Genomic DNA, 19549 nt, shown 5'->3' on the forward strand with positions numbered 1-19549 from the left:
TAGGAAGAGAGGTGATAGCAACCACATGGGCCTTTTGTTGGAACACCACCGAGCCCCATTCCGGCCATGAGTGATCCATGGTTCTACCTGGTTTCCTTTTGGAAAAGTACTGATTCAGAACCTGGACCTCATGGTTATTACTGCAACTTTAGAACACAGGTTTGGGAAGAAAAAAAATTTTCCCTCTAGCAAGCTGTCATAACTGTATCTATCTGTTGATAGGTCTAAAGCCTCTCTCCCCATGAGCACAAATCTGGGAGGCATAAACAGGTCACCTAAAGCAGTTCTTAACCAGCCTCCGTGGTTCTCACCTTTGAAGGAGGTGACCAATCATTGCCTCTCCCTTTTCTCTTACCAACCAGGTGGCTTCCATGCTACAAAATGGGGGCTAAGTGAGGTCTGGGGTAGGAAACGGCACAGTTTGGGAGGCCAGCCTCTTCATCTGAAGCCCAAGGACAGAGTCTGCACCAATCCTGCCACTCTGGAAAATTCTCAGGATGTCGTCAGTGGGGAAGTTAGAAGGCTTCAAGGTTGGAGTTGAGAAAAAGCAACCATAAGGCGTGCCTTTACCCAGGTGAGAGATGAGCCTGGTTTCAGGGTCCAGCACTGCCTGTGAACCTTCCTGGTGCCAGGCTGGGCCAGGTGTGGCAGAGACCACAGACTTGGGGAAGGATGTGGGTTCTCTCTGGAAGCTCCTCATCCAACCCAGGTGACAGAAGGGGGCAAGCAAGACAAGGCCACAAAGGTAGCATGCTGGGGGAGCAGGTGAGGTGCGATGACCAGCTTCAGTTGCCATGGGAAGGGGAGACTGGAAAGTGCACCTCGGAGCAATCCTCTCAAACCTGGGCCCACACTGGAGCTACCTGTAGGGCCCCAGCCCAGAGTTTCTGGCTCACTAGGTCCCAAGTGGAGCCTGGGGAAGTATGTTTTGACCAGCTGGGGTGCTTACTGATGCTGTTGTCCAGGGTCTACACTTCGAGACCCACTGACATTGAGGAAGTGATGCTTAAATTGAGCCAGGGGCTCAGGTATGAATTGGGGCAGATGGGTGAGTAGAGGCAGCAGGGTCTCAAAGGAAGTTGCAGCATGGACAGAGGTTTGGAGAGAAAGCAATTGGAGGGCACCTGGGTGGCTTAGTGGGTTAGGCTTTTGCCTTCTGCTCAGGTCATGATCCCAGGGTCCTGGGATTGAGCCCGACATCAGGCTCTCTGCTCAGTGCGGAGCCTGCTTCCCCCTCTCTCTGCCTGCTTGTGATCTCTGTCTGTCAAATAAGTAAATAAAATCTTAAAAAAAAAATTGGGGGCACCTGGGTGGCTCAGTGGGTTAAAGCCTCTGCCTTCGGCTCAGGTCATGATCCCAGGGCGCTGGGATGGAGCCCCGTGTCGGGCTTTCTGCTCAGCAGGGAGCCTGCTTCCCTTCCTCTCTCTCTGCCTTCCTCTCTGCCTACTTGTGATCTCTGTCAAATAAATAAATAAAATCTTAAAAAAAAAAAAGGAAAACCCTCATAGTCCAGTTAGAGATATGGGGGTAAATAGGGATGGAGTGAAATGTGGAGAAAACCTTGAAATGCTACTAGGTGGTGCCAGTGCCTACTCGGATGGTAATCACGGAGGCCAAGAGGTCTGGAGTGGAAAAGACCTCTAGCCACAATTACATTGCTGGGAAATCTGGCAGCGGTAGTAGCCAAAACTAACTGATTAGCACTACCTTCCTGGAGAGCTGTGTTGAGAAGGATTCTGAGGCTGAGAACAGACCCCACACTGGGATTTGTGGTTTTTGCTGTGGGTAGAGAAATGGCATGGTGGCCCCCGGACTGGAGGGCACATGTTAGCAGGACAGTAGAGTAGCTGGGATCAGTAGGAATCAGGAATGAATTGCAGTGGCCTACCTTCATGCGTGAGTAAGGACTTGGCAGGGTAGCACAGTGGAAGCAGATGCAAAAGATAGTGCTAAGGTAGAACCTGTGAGATGTGGCCACTAACTGAGTCATTAATTCGGCAAAAGTTGGTGGCCCAAAGAAGGCAGGGCTATGAGAAGATGCAAACGCAGCTCTCTGGGAACTCAGCCTCAAGGGGAAAGCAAACACAGTTACCACACAGTGGGGCTGACTGGCAGTATAACCACGGAAGGCTTCCTGGAGGGGATGTCTGCCCTGAGTCCCAGAGCATTGGTGACAGTGCTTGGGTGACCTGCTGGGGTGTTGGGCAGGCCCGGGGCGTGGGTGTGGACTGGGGAAGAGGGCTGGTCTTTGCGGAGGGGAGTCCGTAAGGAGCTCTACCACCTGTTCACTGCCGGGTTGCGCACTAACAGTGAGCTGTGACAGCCAGATAGGGGCCAAGTGCCGAGAGCCCAGGGGTCCCTGATAAAGGCTTTGGAGCTTGTGCTGTGGCCCGGAGCATCTAAGGTCATGTGGATCACACAGCCGAGCTGATGATGCTTTCCTGGGAGCGCAGGCGGAGGCGGGGAGCTATTGAGAAGCCGTGTGGTCTGGGTGCTAAGGACCTGAAGTACAGGGCAGGGGGCGTGGGTGAGCAGGACTGGGTGGACATGGGGCTGAGGAAGCGTGGGGTGACTGTGGCTTCCGGGCCGGTAGGCCAGAGGAGAGGGATGTGGTTTAACGAGGGCAAGGATGAATTCCACTTCCACGATCGTGAGTGTGAAGTGCTGTGGCATCTCCGTGCGCCAGTAGGCTGTGGGATACAAGTCTGAAACTTGGGACTGATGTCTGTGCTATAAATATGGACTTGGGAGTCATTAGCATTAATGTGGCTTGAAATCATGCGGGGAGATGAGGTCACTGAGGAAGGAATGTCAAGAGTGCATACAGTGGTCTGGGAACACCAACCCAGCTGGAGTAGGCACAGGCCCAAGAGAAGTTTGCCTGAGAGGGCCAGGACAGTTGGGGAGTGGGGCCTTCCCGAAAGGGAGGCTTGCTCAGTAGGGGATGGAAAGCATGGGACAAAAATGCCTTGGACCTGTTCAGGACTTGGAGAGGGGGGAGGAGGGGATGGGGGAGCAGGCTACTGATCAAAACTGGGAGTCCCTAGAGTGCTAGCTTGAACGAGCTGGAAGAGGGGACGGGTTGGGGCTGCTGTGATTTGGGTCCCATTTACTAGGCAACTGGAATTTTAGGTTGTGGATCTGAAGGAACAGGTTGGGGATTTGAGTCACTTGCTAAGAAATACTGGCTAAAACCTTGGGGAAGACAGGGACAGGATGGTAGAACTAATAATTCTGAAGGTAGGACTTCACTGCAGGCCGTGGGGGCCCAATCGCTAGGCCCGGAGATGCTCCCCCTGTGAACTTGACCTCTGTTCAGGTGTGGGAGGTATTTGGGGAGTTCCTTAGCAGGAAGATGGACAAGTGGCCTGGCTAGAGGATTATTCTAGCCCCATGCCATTCCCCACCCCTGAAAAACTTGTTTATTCATTTTAATCTTGTTTCTTAATCCACATTATCTGGGGTCAGTGAAGATTCAACCAAGTAGTCTATTTCTCTGGGAGTTTTCAGAGGCACTGACCAAGTCCTTGGAGCTGCAGTGTGAAAACCTTCTTTAGGAATCTAAAACTACCTCCATGCCTATGGGGGGATGAATCTGGTGGCATTCATCTTTCCTGTACTTGAATGCAAAGTACATTGATACATTGTACATTTGTACAATGATGCAAAATGCCAATGCGGGTATGGCAGTGCTGGGACTGGTGTGGTGCTTAGATGTGGGAAGCGAGGGAGAGGTAACTGGCGTGACACGCCTGACCTTTGCTGGGCTGAGCTGGGGCTCCTGTTGTCACTGGAGGGCGGGCTGGCACTGCAGGGTACCCTGGGTAAGTGGAAGAGGCTGGGGCAGAATGGGGGGTGGGGATGAAGACGTTTCTGTAGCCCCTGGGACCCCCTTGGGGCTCCCTTTAAAATCTCCCCACCCAGCAAGAAGAGCTTTTCAATGAAAAGTTTATTAGAAGGGCACTTACAGGGGAAAGAGATGACACAGATCTTTAACAATAGGGGTAAAATGCTTAAACAGGTGCTCTGCTCTTAAGATACAAAAGTTAGAAAAATCTAAACCACTATAAATACGTACATGCTTTTTACAAAGGTGTTCAAAGGTCAGGCTGGCTGAGAAGTGAAGGTCACCCAACACCCTCCACACTCTGTCCCCACCCCCCCAACCCCACTCCAGAGTGTCTGGAAGAGCCTCCTCACCACAGCAGCAGGGAGGTGAGTGAAGGAGGGGAGGGAGGGGGCTCCGGCTCCATCCCTGTGGCTGGAGATCTAACTGCTCTGAAGGGAGAGGGGGTGGGTTCCGAGGTCCCTTGGGGATGAGCCTGCAGCCCCCCTCCCATTTGTGCGTGCTGCCACATGCTTAGCCAGTTTGGTTGGGGGGGAGGGGGGCGGGTAGCTTCTGGAAGCTGAGCGCTGTGCCCTCAACCAGCAGCGTTCAGAACGGGCTGGGCCCCTGACTCTTGCCCAGAGAAACCTTTCTGACTTTCTCCAAAACAATTAAATAGTTCTCGGTCTTGAATGGTTTTAAGAAATTATTACATAAATATAAAAACACCAGAATGCTTGAGTGTACATTATTTCAGCATAAAAAAATCAGTTACAGAATCACTGAGAGCATTTCTCAATCCAGTTTACATGATTGGCTAGCTGTGTTTCTAGAAAGTTGCCTGGACCTCATCATGTCCCCACTGCCTTCCACCCTTCTATGAGAGACCCCTCCTCTTCGTGTCAGAGCCACAGCCTGCTGGGTATGTGTTTTGCTTTTCTACCCTCTTGAGAAGTAGTGGATACTCCTCAGATGGATGATCTAGAAGGGAACGTTCAGGCCCCAAAAAGAAAAATGGTACGACACGTTTTTAGTAAACTGGGGACATACTATAGATCTTCGGGCCAACTCCTGACTCTGCCCCTTAAAGTCACACAGAGCCCAGCATTAAACTCAGGCCCACTCTTGCTATGGGTAACCCCCCTGGGAAACCGGCCTGTGAACAGTCCCCAGATTCGTCTTCCTCATCCTTTTAAGGACAACAGAGATGGGCCTCAGGTGAGCTCTGGGCTGGGGAAAGACTGGTACAAAGTCTCAGAGCAGCTGGGGGCCCAGGCTGAAACCCCATCTGCCTTCTCCCCAGATGACATAACATGCGTGTGTGACATGAACATGCTACTTAAAGCCTTTTCCTGCAGTTTGAGTAAAAACACTTAGCCCCGGGATAGGTCCAAACTCTAGGAAGCCAAGGGAAGATGGAGGGAAAAAAAACTAAGCACAAGATACGTGCTACAGCTCATTCCAATACATTAATGATTTTTAAAAAATCACCACAGTCAATAAAAAAATACAACACAGACAACATAAGGACAATGGGAAAGTCTGCCAGCAGCCTTGCCCTTGTGTGCGCGCGCGCTTCCTAAGAGGAGTCAGAGTTCCCGCTCCTGACTCTCAGCTTGTCTCAAAATGTCAGATCGTCCGCAGCCCGCCAGGAAGGTGGCCAACTGAGATGATGTTCCAGCACAAGCCTGTAACCCGAAGCCGCTGGGGCAGCTACCTACTGGGCTTGTGCTGGAAGGACCTAAGTTACTAAATAAAGTTGGGAAGAGGAGTGGGGGAGGAAAGGAAGAGAAGAGATGTTGGCTCCTGGGGGCGGTGCACAGCTGAGGACCTCAGGCCCGGGCCTAGCTCCTCCGGGGCTCAGGGGCTGGGGCAGCATTAGCCCCAGGGTGAAGGCAACTGGGTGGGGAGCCCCACCCAGGACATGGCAGTTAAAACTGCCCTCCACCCCTGCCCCGGACTACCCTATTTTCTCCTGCCCCTATCAACTGTCCTTTAAAAATTCTCTTTAACATGAAAATGCCATTCCTACAACAAGATTTTCAAACTAAGAAAAACCGCTTTGTGACTTAAAGAAAGGCCACTAATATGACACAAGTCCCCCCTACCCCTGCAGACCTCCCCACCCCCCAGTACAGCTGCAGCCTCTCTGATGGGAAGGGCACCAAGTCCTCACCTCGAAGTCTGACAATTTCTTCTAGAGGTGGACTTACCTACATTCTCCTCTCACATCTTCCTCCACGGGTCTAGTCTATAAAGAAGAGGGGCCAAGTAAGCTTTTGTAGGAACACAAGACTAAGACGTTACACCTCCTAAAGTAGCGCTCGGCCCTGAGCATGAGGGGTGCCAAGACCCCATCCAGGCGCAGCCTCCAGATCGCTCAAACCGTGCTGTTACCTGAAGCGAGTCCCCAAGAAACGGGAGGACGGCTGTGTGCCACAGGAAGGCCTAGGAGGAGAAGGAGGCCGATGGAGAACACAGGCCCTCGGAAACCGCTGCCCTGGCTTCGGGGGAGGGCACCACGGCACCAGCGGAGGCCGCAGGGGAGTGCCCCCACCACAAGTCTCAGACCTGACCAGGAGCGTGCGTGCACATCCAGGTAGGCCCAGCCGGCTTCCTGGAAGCAGCAGTCGGCAGATGGCTTCACAGCAGGTGAGCCCCGGCCCCTCGGTGTCTGACCATCTCAGGGAGAGGGCGGTTGTGTAGGGTCTCTGGGCTCTGAGTCAGAGACCAGCATCGGTCTGGCAAGGTGCTCCTCCCATCTCTTCCTGTGTCCTCGGGGAGCTTGGAGAGCAGCTCTCCTACCTGGAAACCACACAGCTAGAGCTGGGGGGGCATTAGGATCCTGCCGGGGAGGTACCAGGAAGCTCCCACTGTCCCCCGTAAGGCATCAGAAACGGCATCACATTTGATATTTATACCCGCCAGAAGTAGACATTTTCTGCCCTTTGCCTGGAATGAGACAGGACTTCCATGGGAAATCCCTTGGCTTTTCCTGGTAGAAATCCATGCAAAAAGATGGGATAAAGTCATTTCATACAAAAACAGCGACGAAGAATCAAGTCCCAGTTACAAGTGGCAATGCTGTATTCTGCAAGAGGCCAGTTGAAAAGGAGGGATTTTTTTCCAGTTGAAATAATTTATACCAGTTTCCTCACTAATTGCCACTGGGAACAGTACTTCTTACACAGTATAGCTGCTGAAGTCGTCACTGATGATCCTCCGCCATAAGCCAGATAATCTTACATCCCTGGGGGGGGGGGTGGAGACGGCACACCTCTGTGCTCCAAGGCTCCAATTTTCCAAGGTGTTAAAAAAAATTTAATAGCCCTTTTTCATTTGCCTGTGTTGGCCTGAGATTTTTTTTTCCCTTCGGTTGCATTTGCTTCTGTTAATTTCAGTTTCCAGAAGTGCTGGCAGGTGTCTTCTCAACAAAACCTGGAAAAGCTTCACCTTGAGAGAGAGAGGTTGCCAGCCCCCCCACAATGCTGATTTCCCCGTCAATGTGCCAACCCAGGATTTTTTAATAGAAAATAAACATTTAAACGAGCATACGACAAAGCTCATTTAATTAATGCAACTGACTACGTAAACCAGGAGAGCCGGATGCATGAGAATAGCAAGTGAGCTCTTGCAGACCCACGGAATGGAGCGTCGCCTCTGCTCAGACCCCACTGATGCGACAACTGCCTCCTGCCTCACGTGACCATCTCACGTGCTTCAAATCTCTGAGATTAACGCGAGAAGAGAAAATATACATTGTATAAGCGCTGAGTCTCAGCAGATCTCCCAACTGTTCCAAGTGAGAAAGGACAAATTTGAGAGGAGGGGTCTCGTCCACTTTTCCCCACTGTCCGCGAGCGCATGTTCTGAGCACGCTGGCTCACCCTTCTCGGGACGCTGTCAGAGGAAAGGGGACAGATGCGCCCCCCTCCCCACCCCAAGTCAATCCGGCTCCTCGGGTGCAGGGTCTGCTGGAGTGCTGGGGCTCAGGAATGCTCAGCTGAAGCACTGGTCACAAGCGCCAGAGGGCTAGGCATGAGGTTCGCTCCCACCCCTGCAGGCTCTGTCCCACCTAGAACACCCAAGGTGAGTCTCACACTCCAGTCCGGAACCCAGGGCCATTTCCTGTTGGACAGTGACATCCCAGATTGCTGTCATTAAATCCGAAGGGGGCTGGGAGGAGGGGGCAGGTGGTGAACTACTACCTGTTTGCTCAAGCCGCCAGAGCAGAAGCCATTTCTTGCCCTGCAAACGGGGGCCAGAGGGCACATGTGTTTGGCAGACACAGCTGTTCAGAAAATCCATCTCTGGGTTTGCTTTTGCGTTTTGGAAAACAGGTCAGTGCCGCTTTGATTGAGGGAAAAAATTTCTTCTTCATTGACAATAGTGAGTTCCAATTTTCTCCTCCTATGCGGCCTTTCCCCCCAAAGCCCACCCTCCCCCCACCCTCCCCCTTCACACCCAGTGTCTCTAAGACACACTGGAACAGCGGATGCTTGGGGAGCCCATCTGAGTGAGGACCTTGTCAAGCCACTGCAAAGGCCCATTCAGGTGCAGCTCAATCCAGCAGGGGGTGCTGGTCACCGTTTGTCTCCTGCAAGACATAGGGAGAGGGGTGGGCTGGGAGACTTCAAAAAGGAGCAGAAGGACACACATACAAGTCAGAACACCTCTTCCTGCTTTGATGAGAGTCCTCTAGCCAGAGCCAGAGATAGGCCCATGGCGGCTTCCTAGACCCTGCTCTAGAGGAGGATCCAATGACTTGCTGAGACTTCCTGGGCAAACTCCTCCAACCAGGAAGAAAGAGCCTTGAACAAATCAGGTTCTCTCGCCAGGTAAGGAAATAGCCCTTCAAGGATTAAATGTGTGAGGCAAATTCCAGGGTATCCTACTTGTCCACCCATTTCTGTGACAGGCCCCCCCATAAAGAACTTCCAGCCTGAACCAAGGTCTCCCTGGGTCCCATCTGTCCTGAATGGGCAGCCTCAGCTCCAGGGCCAGGTCCGGTCCCAGCAGGCCCTGATGACGTGTGTCTGTCTGATGGAGGGGTGTTTTCTGCACAGCGCCGACAGAATCTACATGCCATCAGTTCCCAATGTGCTGATATAATTCCCATCTATGGCCTTATTTTGGAAAATCTTACAAGCTGAGCAAGCCATGGAACAATTACTGGAAAAAACCAAGGCACACCACACGTTTCTTTTCCCCAAAGCACTTTGTCTAAATTCAGGCTGGTTGATGACGCAGCCCACAGGCGAGCTCCCAAAGGCCTCCAGTGAGCAAAGGCTATCTGCTGAGGCCGGAGGCGCTTGTGCCAGCTGGAGGTGAGAGGCCTGGGCCCGGGGCCCTCCCCGCTGTTGGCCATCTGACAGGAGGGATGAAACCTTACTCTCTCTTTGGCCCAAGAGGCAGAAGGAGGGCAAGACTGTTCTGGGAAGGGGCCGCACCCGCCCATTAGGCAGCTCTGTGGGGCTGCCAGGTGGCAGTGACGCGGTAGGCCACACAGGACCCCACGTGCTGGCAGCATGTCCCACATGGTGACACAGTGCCCCTAGGGAAAGGCTTCCACCACCAAGGGACCTCCTCCCAGCACTTGGGAGCTGGAGGGCCACTGTGGTGTGCAAGCTTGAGGGCTTTTAGCTCGAGGCCATTGCCCTCCTTGCTTGGCCCAGGCTGGAGGTTTCTAGATGGGCTTGTGGACCCCAGGGTGCCTCTCTGACCTGAAATGCCTGAGTACAGTCCTCTGAGAAGTCTGGGTGTAGGAAGAGCAAAAGGACTTCTATCTGGCTCTTTTCCATTGGTGTCCAGCTAAGTAGTTCCCTTCCCCACTGAAAGAAAAATACTAATTTTGTAACCTTTCACTCTGGTCCCATAAATGATTTCAGCCGGGACCAAAATGTGGGCTAAAATCTCTCTTGGGCTGGGCCCTCGGGCCTGGGCTCATCTCCTCAGGCTGTCATAACTGGGCTGTAAGTTCTCCTGAGAGGCCTGACTACTTTCATTACTCGGTTAGTCACTCATCCTGGATTTTACAGAGACGCCCCCTCCCTCCCCAGACCAAGGTGCTGTGTTCCCTGGGCCTGTGGGGCAGACACAGGGAATAGCAGCTCAAATACGGTAAATAAGAGAGGACTTTACGGACCGAAATCCTCTAATGAGAATCTGACTTTCCATAAGTCATGCTCATCTGGATTTCATTACAAACGGTGGCCCAGAGCCAATACTGAAATGGGTTTGGCCTGGGTGCAGAATGACTACAAAACAAAATGGATTCCAAACATCTGGAAAAATGAAGAGAAGGGGGCAGTCACTCGCAAGGCACTGGCCCAGGCTGCCTCGCGGGCTCCTCTGCGTCTGCCACAGCAGCTGGGGGCCGGAGGGCCACAGGGCTCTGGCCCTCACACCCTCCAGTCTAGGCGTGGAAAGAAAAGGGACCAGCTTCGCCAAACCCAAAGCAGAATGCTCTGGGAGATTCAACAGAAGAGACCAGGTAGACCTGACCAGGGCTATGTTTAAACCAGTATCTGAAATTCTGAAAAAATAAATAAATAAAACTCCTTTCTTAGCGAGTAAACTCTGTTCCTTTTTGACTACCCAAATCTTCTCTCCTCCCATCTGCCTCTCAATTTTAATACCTGAGCTCCTCAGGGTCACCTCCATCAGAGGCAGAGCCCCAGAGAAGGGCAGAACAACTCCTTGGAGAGGGCTGTCCTAAAATCATCTGCCCAAAATGTACAACGAGCAAGAAGCCAAGAGGCAGAGTGCTAGGCTCAGCTTTTCCGCTAATGATGTGACTTCAGGTGAGTCACTTTCCCTCCCTGGGCCTTGGTCCTCTCATCTGTGCACCGGCAGTGGTGCCAGAGACCCCGGCTAGGGTGATGGTGAGGAAGATGTGTTTCTGGTGCTTGAGACACTGCCTTGCTCAGGTCTTCCTTACCCAGCGTGGCTTGGGCCCTCCCGGCCCGCCGAGCCATGGCCTCTGATCCTTGGTCTCTGCTCTCTGGGGGGAGGGTGGCCTATCTTATCTCTAAGGGGCCCCTGCTCTGCTGCTTGAGTCCTGTGCAGTCGGGCCCCCATGACAGGTGGCACCCAGACCTGACCTGTATTCCGCTCCCCAGCCTTTGACGAAGCTCATGCGGATGGTGCACATCCGGGTCAACTGGTAGACCGCCTCGAAGCCCTGGTTGACGGACTGAGCCAGGAGGGCGGCAAACTCCTGGTTGTTGAAGATCTTCAGGTTGCACCCTGCCAAAAGAACAAAAACAGTGCTTGTGGGGACAGAGGCACACACATCCAGAGCCCCACTGCTGGCTGAAGCCACCCCTGGGTCATCCAGAACAGCATACCTCACCCGGCCAAAGTGGCACACAGTTATTCCGTGCGTTCGCCCCATACTCCGCACTCAGCGCCACGCTAGGGACAGGCCCCCTCAGTCCCTGCCCCTGAAGCCGGCCCCACCTCAGTGTCCAACACGCAGGGCTGGATTCAACACCGGCCTGTGAGCCCCAGCTCCTGGAGCCAGGGAAGGCTGAGGAAGACTGTAAAGCCAGTGACCTAACAACCTGAGGAAGGGTTTGGAGAGGTGGGCCTTGCCCTGGGCAAAAGGGCCAAGGCAGGACTCCAGGGACCAGAGAGATAAGGTACCTAAGCCAGAATGCCCATGGCTGTGTAGGGCATGGCTGACCACCCAGGGAGCAGGAGCCCTTGAAGTAGGCGTAGGGGAAACAGGCCAGACGAAAGGCTCCTCAGCCTGCTGTTCCAACAGGTGGCTCGGCACAGGGTCCCAGGGTACCTTCTACCCGGGCTTCCCTGCTGAATCCACCTGGGACCAGGAAGGAGCAAGAGACTCGGGCCACAGTTTGGCCTTGGGGCACATGGCTGGGTCAGGGTGATACTCGCAGCAAAGTGAAGATGTGTGTCTAACTCTCCAGGCAGTAAAACCCGAGCCAGGCCCAAATGAAGTTTGTAATAAATCTCCTGAAGTCGTACTGCCTGAATGCCTGAATATGTCAATCAGAAAAATAACAACAGAACATGCTAGAAATACCCAACAGGTGAGCTAAGGTGACATTTATTAATAGGCCAACACCGGACTCCTAATCTTGCTGTGTGACTCTGGGCCGGTCACTTTCTCTTCATAAGCCTGGGTCTCCTTTGTAAAATGGGAGGCTGGCCTCGGGGGTCCTCCTAGCTCCTATGGTCTATGATAACAAACCCCACCAGGGCCAAGGCAGCCCTCCCCAGAAAGGTGTGGGATGCCTGGGGAAGGGAGTAGCCACAAGGCCAGGAACACAACTGAGCTTCCAGTTTACTTTTTCTCCAAGGGGAAGTCTGGTGACACAGGACAGCAGGTGGGGTCCAACTCCCAGCCGAGAAGCAGAGGGACCACTGGACTCCACGGTCTCACCATCCTAGGCTCCTCCCAGCTCAGCCACTCCATAGCCGTGTGCCTGGGTGCAGGTGGCTTACCCTCTCTGAACTTGTCTCCTCACCCGAGGAGCCAGGATAATGGGAGAAGACTGTGCTGACCCTGCCCAAAGCTCATCACTCTGTTATCATCTGCTACCAAGAGGAGGAAACACATACCACACCCCGTACCAGCCCAGTCACAGCCCACACTCTGTCAGCAGCATGGCCTGGGCCTGTGTGCCTGTGAGAAGCGGGCTCTGGCGGGGCTCTCGGCCTGGGTTTTCTAGGTTCAGAGGCCTGAATGGGGTCTGTCTCTCTGCCTATGTTGCTGCATAGCTGTGGCCCTATCCAAGCCCCCTTCTGGGGAGCAGCTTGTAGCCATTTCTTGGAATACAGGTGGGATTCATCAGTTCTACACAGAAAACCCACAAGAGCTTCCCAGAATAAAAGCAGAACTTTCTTGCATCCTTCTGGGGCCTGGCCCCATCACGCTTTCTAAACACTTCCTGCTTCTTACATGGCCCCTCCAGCCAGAGAGAGGCCTCTCCCCTACTTGCCCCCGGGGCACTGACCCTAATGTACCCTCGAGGTCCCCACCCCAACTGCCACCCTGTGCCGAATGCTGGCCAGCCCTCAATGCCTGTGTGCCACCTTCAGGAAGCCTTCCCTGATCCATCCCAACACTTAAATGAGTTTTTCTCCCTGGATCCAAGAGCACCTTATCTCTGCTGCTTCCTTGGTGATTAGTACCTTTCCTTGTATTAAACCCATTTGTGTCTTTGTCTCATACACTTAGCCTGTCTGTAAGGTCTGTGGGGACAGCAACAGGGCCTCCCAGACCCCTCCATCTCCCTCAAGCACCTGGCATGGCGCCCACATGCCGTGTGAGTTTGTGGAGTGAAGGACAAAAGCATGATGCCTGTGCATCTGTGCACGCAGGGCAGCAAGCGAGTGGCCGCGGATCAAAGGCAGAGCCATCAGAGGCTGCGTCTGCTCCCGGGGAGTCAAGGAGAGCGCGGTCGGCCAGTAAGACAAGACAAAACCTCTATGAAGCCCCTCCAGGCTGGCAGTACAAACACAGAAGAGGAGAAAAGGTAAGGATGGAGAAAGCCCCGGCATCCCGGAAGCACCACGGGGTGGGGCTGTGAGAGCTCATACCTGGCGGGATCTTACAGACGGTGGCCGGGTGCCAGCCATAGCGCTGGTTACAGTTGGGCGACTGGACGAAGATGGCGCTGTCGCTGAGGCACTCTGCGAAGACCTCCCCTCCAATGTAGTACAGCCGCACGCCTCGCCCTGGAGAGACGGGGGTCAGACTGGACTGGGGTGGGGCTGGCCCCAGGGCCAGCAGAGGCACGCCAAGGGGCCCAAGCTGCAGCCAGTGCTCTGAGCAACTGCTTCCCCGCCAGCCTCACCAGAAAACAGGACCCAGAGTCCAAGTTTAAACCCGCAGGGGGTGTGGGGGTGACACCAGGTCCCCTAACGCGGGGCGGCCAGTGTTGCAGGGAAGGGGCATGGGCTAAGTCTGCATGATGGCCTTGGCCACAGACAAGCCACGGGCCAACATCAAGTTCCTCCGCCTCGGAGCCTCCGTCTCTTCAGAAGATGGGCGATGCTCCCACGCACCTCAAAGGGTGGCCGAGCCCCACACAGCGCCCTCTGAGCGGGAGATGCAACAGAAACTCATTCAGCAGACATCCCAGGAGCCCTTCATGACCGGGATGGCTTCATGCCACCCCCGTACCTTCTCCCCTCTGTGCATTTTTCTAAAACATTCCATAGGTTTCTGTCATTCACTTTTCCTCCATCTCTTAAATCCATTCCAGATGGACAGGAATTATTTTTAAGCTGGCTCTGCAAGCCGAGCAAGCAGTTACGTAAACACGCTGACATGAGGGCTGCTCTCAGTCCGGGGAGGCTCTTCTGCACGGGACGATGGCCTCTGTTGCTGCTTCTGGGGAAGAGGCCCAGAGGGCTGGAAGATGGAGCTAGATTCTACAGGCACGAGGTCAAGTGGGACAGAAACCAGGGGGCCGCTGGGAGTTCTGCCTCCTGGGGCCATCATGGGCCGAGGAGGCAGAACTCCCAGCGGCCCCCTGGTTTCTGTCCCACTTGACCTCGTGCCTGTCTGAACCACTATTTTTAAAATATAGAAAAGCGTAAGGAGAACAAGCAAACACCTGTGGATGCCGCTCAGGACCCATATTTTTTTTAACGTAAAACAAATATGGACGCTGTCTGGTAAGGCTGAGGGCTCAGTGGCAGGGGGCTGTTTGTCTCCAACTAGGTCACACTCAGGGTGTGGCCTCAGCAAGGCTCTCCTCTCCCGTGGGCATCAGGTTGTTCCCTGGAGAATGAGAACCCAGGCCCAGACCCATGGCTTCCCAACGTTTCATTTTTAACCATAAAATTCTCTCTTTAAGTGAAATTTTCCATGAAAACTCAAGACATGATATGGACAAGATCAAGGGTGCTCTGGTGCAGTTAGGACCAGACCCACTGGTACCCTGCCCAGCTCCGGGGTTTGCCCTGGAGCTCAGGGGCTCTGGACTGATCATACCCTATTATACCATCTCCAGGGTCTTCTGAGGGACCCAGGATCCCCAAACTACAGATATCCAAGTGACACACACACAGCTCCCTCTTCCATAAACAAAGTGGTCTCTTAAATATGTTCTGGGTGTTAGAAGGTTCTGGCAACCTATATGAAATTAATAAAAGATCACTCCGGACACCACCTACCTATCCACCTAGCAGTCATTCCTTTAGGGGTATATTAAGATAATCACATATATTGCCCTTTTCATAGATTTGCCATTTTTTATCCCCTCAAGTGAGTATTTTCGTCCTTGGGTTTCCCCTCTTCAGACTTAATCTGTGTTTTCGAATGGGAGTGACCAAGCAATGTGACCTTTTCTGGCCTGGCCCCTAAATAGGGCAATACAGAGTTTGGGGGCTGGCTGGGGAAGTGGGTCCTTTCCCCAGGTCCCAGCAGAAGGTACAGCTCAGCGGGGTGGGGGTGGGGGGCGGTGGGTTCTGGGCCCAGGCTGCTGGGGCCCCGCTGGGGGTGGGGAGGGGGGTGGATGAGGAGACGGGGTGCCCTTACCGATGTGCCTCCGCGTGAGCTCCACAGCCGCGTTCCTGTTGACGTTGGAGAGCAGCCCCAGGCAGAAGCGCTCCGAATTGGAGGGGTCGGTGAAGCCGTCCACGGTCATGGAAGGCTGCGAGGCGTGGAATGTTTCCCCAACGCGCTGGTTCAGTTCATAGTAGGAGATGGAGCACCAGAAGGCTGGCTCGCAGTAGGTGACAGGCTGCAGGTCTGGGGAGACAAGCCAGGCTACTGGGTCAGGGGCCCCTAGTTCGCCTGCTCCCCAGCAAGCTCCCCTGGCTGCTCTGCAAGGCTATTTCTGTACCTCTCCGAGGGTGTTACAATCCCCAGACCGCGTGCCTTGTCCTCCCGAAGCCTGCAGGATCCAATGTGCTAAAGTACTCTAGCGTTTGGAAAAGGGCTTCTCCACTCGCCTTGCCGCTTTCATTTAGTCTTAGCTCATAAAGGGCCCCGTCCTGCCTGGCTGGCCTTGGGTTCATGCTGTCTTCAAGGAGGGCCAGGCACCACCCAACACCTGGGCAAGCCTGCTGAACAGGCCTGGCAGGTTCCCCAGGGGTGGCCGTGCCACCCACACGGTCACCTCCCAGCCTGCTGGCCTCAGACGGGCTTTCAGCTTTCGGCTCTGCCTGGTCTCAGGCACTCCGAGCCTGTCGAGCCTCAGAGTCCTAGCCTGTAAGATGACAAGGCTGGCAAAGCCCAGGCTGTGGGGGGTGGGGGGTGCCCACAGGGCACTGGGCCTCTGACCACACGTGCATGGTCCACGGAGTGAACCCACAGCTGTTACAGAAACAAACTGCTGTCTGTCGGGATGGCTAAGACACAAAGCCACCTAAAAGAAATTTTCCGCCTGGGTGGCTCAGTGGGTTGAGCCGCTGCCTTCGGCTCGGGTCATGATCTCAGGGTCCTGGGATCGAGTCCCGCATCGGGCTCTCTGCTCAGCAGGGAGCCTGCTTCCCTTCCCCTCTCTCTGTCTGCCTCTCTGCCTACTGTGATCTCTCTCTGTCAAATAAATAAATAAACTCTTAAAAAAAAAAAAAAAAAGAAATTCTCCATTTGTCCTGTGGTCTCAACCAAGAGCTCCTCAAAGCAAAGCTGCCATCTTGGGAGACACCAGTTCTCTTTCTAATAAGAGCTGGGAACCCTGAAATAGAGGTTTCCCATTACACAATCCCCCCCCCCGGCATCATCTTTCCTGGAACTCCCTCACCTTCCTGTCACCTCCAGCCACCCTAGTCCACACCTGTCCGGGACCCTGGCCCTCCTCCCTGCATCATTTCTGACACCCTACTGGGTCCATGTTTGGCCCTGGGCCAGGCCCCTGTCCTTCCTCCCTGCCATCCGTGCTGCAGCATCCTAACAGGACTCCCCAGCACACCGGTCCAGCCTCCCTGCCCTGCACGGCCCCAGCATGGGGTGGAGTATCGTCCTGACCCCCCTCACTGCCTATGTGAATCCACCTCCCTCTTGGAGAACCAAGGAGGCCCCGCCCCTTCTCACTCCTCCGTCTTAGACCTCCAGCCTGATATTAAATATATTTGGAGTCCCCTGAGTACTTAGGGTGCATCTGCGGGATCGGGTACAAGGGACAGGAAAGGCTCACCATGCCAGTGCTGAGCCCTGGCCAGAGACCCCAGCTCACTGCCTGGAGTGAGAACCCCGGGGGAAATCTGCTCACCAGGACTTTGGAAATGTGTGAAGCACAAGAGGAAAAAAAAAAAATCAGAAACTGTTCTGGGAGGGGCTTGCCGGGCCGAGGGCCCAGATCTACTTGTGGGGTCTGTGCCTATGATCCCTTCTCAGGGGAAGGAGAACGCCTACCCCGTGTGTGAGAAGATGCAGATCGGTAACATTCCTGCACTCAGCACAGGCCCAGAAAGCATCTGTGGGGAGGGCTAGGACACCTAGATCAGCCTCTTTGCCCCAGCATCATCAACATCTTGAGCCAAATGATCCTTGGACTGGGGAGTGGGGAGCCCCTTCTGTTACAGGCTTTGTAGCAGCACCCACTAAATGCCAGCGGCACACATCCATCACCCCCACCCCAGCCGGGACACGGACAAATGGCTCCAGACACTGCCAGCTGTCTTTGAAGGGGCAGAAGAGCCCCTGCGTGGAGACCACCGCCTTCCAGCTTTAGTCAGGTCACGGAGCCCAGGCTTCACCGCCCGGCGGCCCGGAACGCGCTCTGTGCTCCACACGGATCAGCTCTGCGACCGTGAGCAAACCAGACCAGCTCTGAGGGTTTCAGCTTGACATGTGGCTCTCCACAGCCACGGGACGGGCAGCCCCCTGCACCAACACCACCCAGTCTGCGGACCGACCGGGAGAAATCCCAAAAGCGCGGGGCACGCATCAAGCATTCCATACGTGGTGCTGATGATTAAACTGAGGATGTATGTGAACCTGAGTACGTCCTGCTCCTGTCCTGGCCTCCACCGCGAGGAAGTAAAACATCCTTGGCCCTCTCCTCTCTTCCCAGGGAAGATGAGAGACGGTAGGGGCTACTTTTAAAGGGGGAGGGAGGAGTGATGGGGCAGGGGCGACCGTGGCTTGTGGCCTGGGCCCCAGAGGACGGGTTGAGCCACATGGGCCCCATCCGGCTCTGGTGTCACTCCACGCTCCGACATTCCAATGAGATAAGCTATATTTTAAACAATGTGGTCACTAAAATGTGAGCTATGTTGCTTTGGCGACCTTAAAAAAAAAAAAAAAAAACACCAAGAAATCCAAGTGTAATCCAGGCACTCAAAAGGGTCGGGCAACACGTCGGAGGCAAGAAATCCTGAGCAGGGGCTGCTGACCACCACTGCCCAGGGGCTGGCTCTGCTGGTCTTCCTTTGTGAGCTCCCCCGGCCTGGACAGCCACTGCAACTTTCCTGGAAGATGCCTAGTGCAGACCATCCAGGTCACTGTGCATCTGGCTGAGGTCAGCCTGGAGAGGCAGCTGGGGCTGCTCTGCACGGGCCTTGGCGTCCCCAGCAAAGTACAGAACAGAGTCCTCATCCCAAATCATAAAGCCTTCCAGCACCCCCTGGGCTTAGTGCAGACAGAAGAGAGAGAGAGCCTGGCTCCCAGGAAGCCTGGCACAGCTACCCATCAAAAGAAGAAAAGCCACAGGCCACCCATTGGGTAGTGTGGTGCCAGAACCACTCAGGGGAAATGTGGGCTTTGAGGCATCTCAGAACCAGAGACAGGCTTGGGGTCCTGGCCCAAGAGGCCCCCCAAGCAGATCTGAGCCCTTATCTAAACACCCCTGCAACTTACAGATACACATTGGACAATGTGGTGGAAAACGCTGGACTCGGGAGCCTGACACATAATTAAAGAGATGCTAGTTTGAGGAGTTGGGGGTGTGGGGGAGGGCAGGGCAGTCAGGCCAAGGCCAAGTCTGAAGGGTACCGTTTTCCTGTGTGCTGTTCGGATGAGCTGGCCTGTGTTTGGAAGCAGGACTGAGCCGGGGCAGTGCCCCCAGCCATGTAGTCACAAGTCTCCAGAAACACCTAAGACCCAGCCGTGCCTTTCACCTCTGCCCCTCCTGGCACCTCTCAGCTGCCCCTCCTCAAGGAACCTCTTCAAAGGGAGCTGCAGACCAAAATGTATGGTCGCCACCTCCGGGTTCTCCCTTGAACGGCAACTTATTCTTAAACAGCACATGTATCCTCATTTTTATTTCCCACCCAAAGACTTATCCATATCACGGTTAAGTACAAGAAAAATAAAAAGTCAGGATGCTGGAAATGAGAACATTATAAACAGTAAAATCACGGGTTAAGGTTACTGAGAGAGCACTCAGCTTGGCTCTGAGCTCCCTATAGCAGACAAGGCAAAAAGGGAACATCACATGCTATGTGTCTCTGGTTGTGTACAGACAATGCTGACAAGTTCTGCAGGGGAATCAAAGCATGCCCTGGCCCTTAGTCTCCAAAGAAATCTTTTAAGAAATCAGGTGGCAACCTGAATCTCCTCCCACAATCATCAAGCCAGCCAGCCTGAATTCCAAGAGTCTTCCAACAAATGCAAAGACCATCTTGCATAAGATCGCTCCTTGCAAAGGACCTGAAGACATGCCACACAGAGACTCCTGTGAGAGGATGACTCTCCCAGGGCTAAGGGCACTTGCCTCCCTGACAGTGGTTTTGCATCTCCAGGCCACAGACTCGGCACACCTGGCATACAGGACAATGGTGTGTGCCCAAGGCTGC

General features: G+C 54.2%; 1 protein-coding gene across 4 annotated transcripts in view; it reads right to left on the reverse strand.

The window, feature by feature from the left end:
• Positions 1-3931: 3931 nt before the first annotated feature.
• Positions 3932-19549, reverse strand: part of SMAD3 (SMAD family member 3) — a 116366-nt gene continuing 100748 nt past the window's right edge. For all 4 annotated transcript variants that reach the window (XM_044231368.1, XM_044231370.1, XM_044231371.1 and 1 more), the window contains exons 6-9: positions 15345-15557; positions 13397-13534; positions 10930-11074; positions 3932-8423 (exon numbers count right to left, since the gene is read on the reverse strand). In XM_044231368.1, the coding sequence (XP_044087303.1) occupies positions 8300-8423; positions 10930-11074; positions 13397-13534; positions 15345-15557 (620 nt within the window). In that variant the 3' untranslated portion in view covers positions 3932-8299. The remainder of the gene's footprint in view (positions 8424-10929; positions 11075-13396; positions 13535-15344; positions 15558-19549) is intronic.

Source organism: Neovison vison, chromosome 13, assembly GCF_020171115.1.
Source record: "Neovison vison isolate M4711 chromosome 13, ASM_NN_V1, whole genome shotgun sequence".
In the NCBI taxonomy this organism is placed as follows: domain Eukaryota; kingdom Metazoa; phylum Chordata; class Mammalia; order Carnivora; family Mustelidae; genus Neogale; species Neogale vison.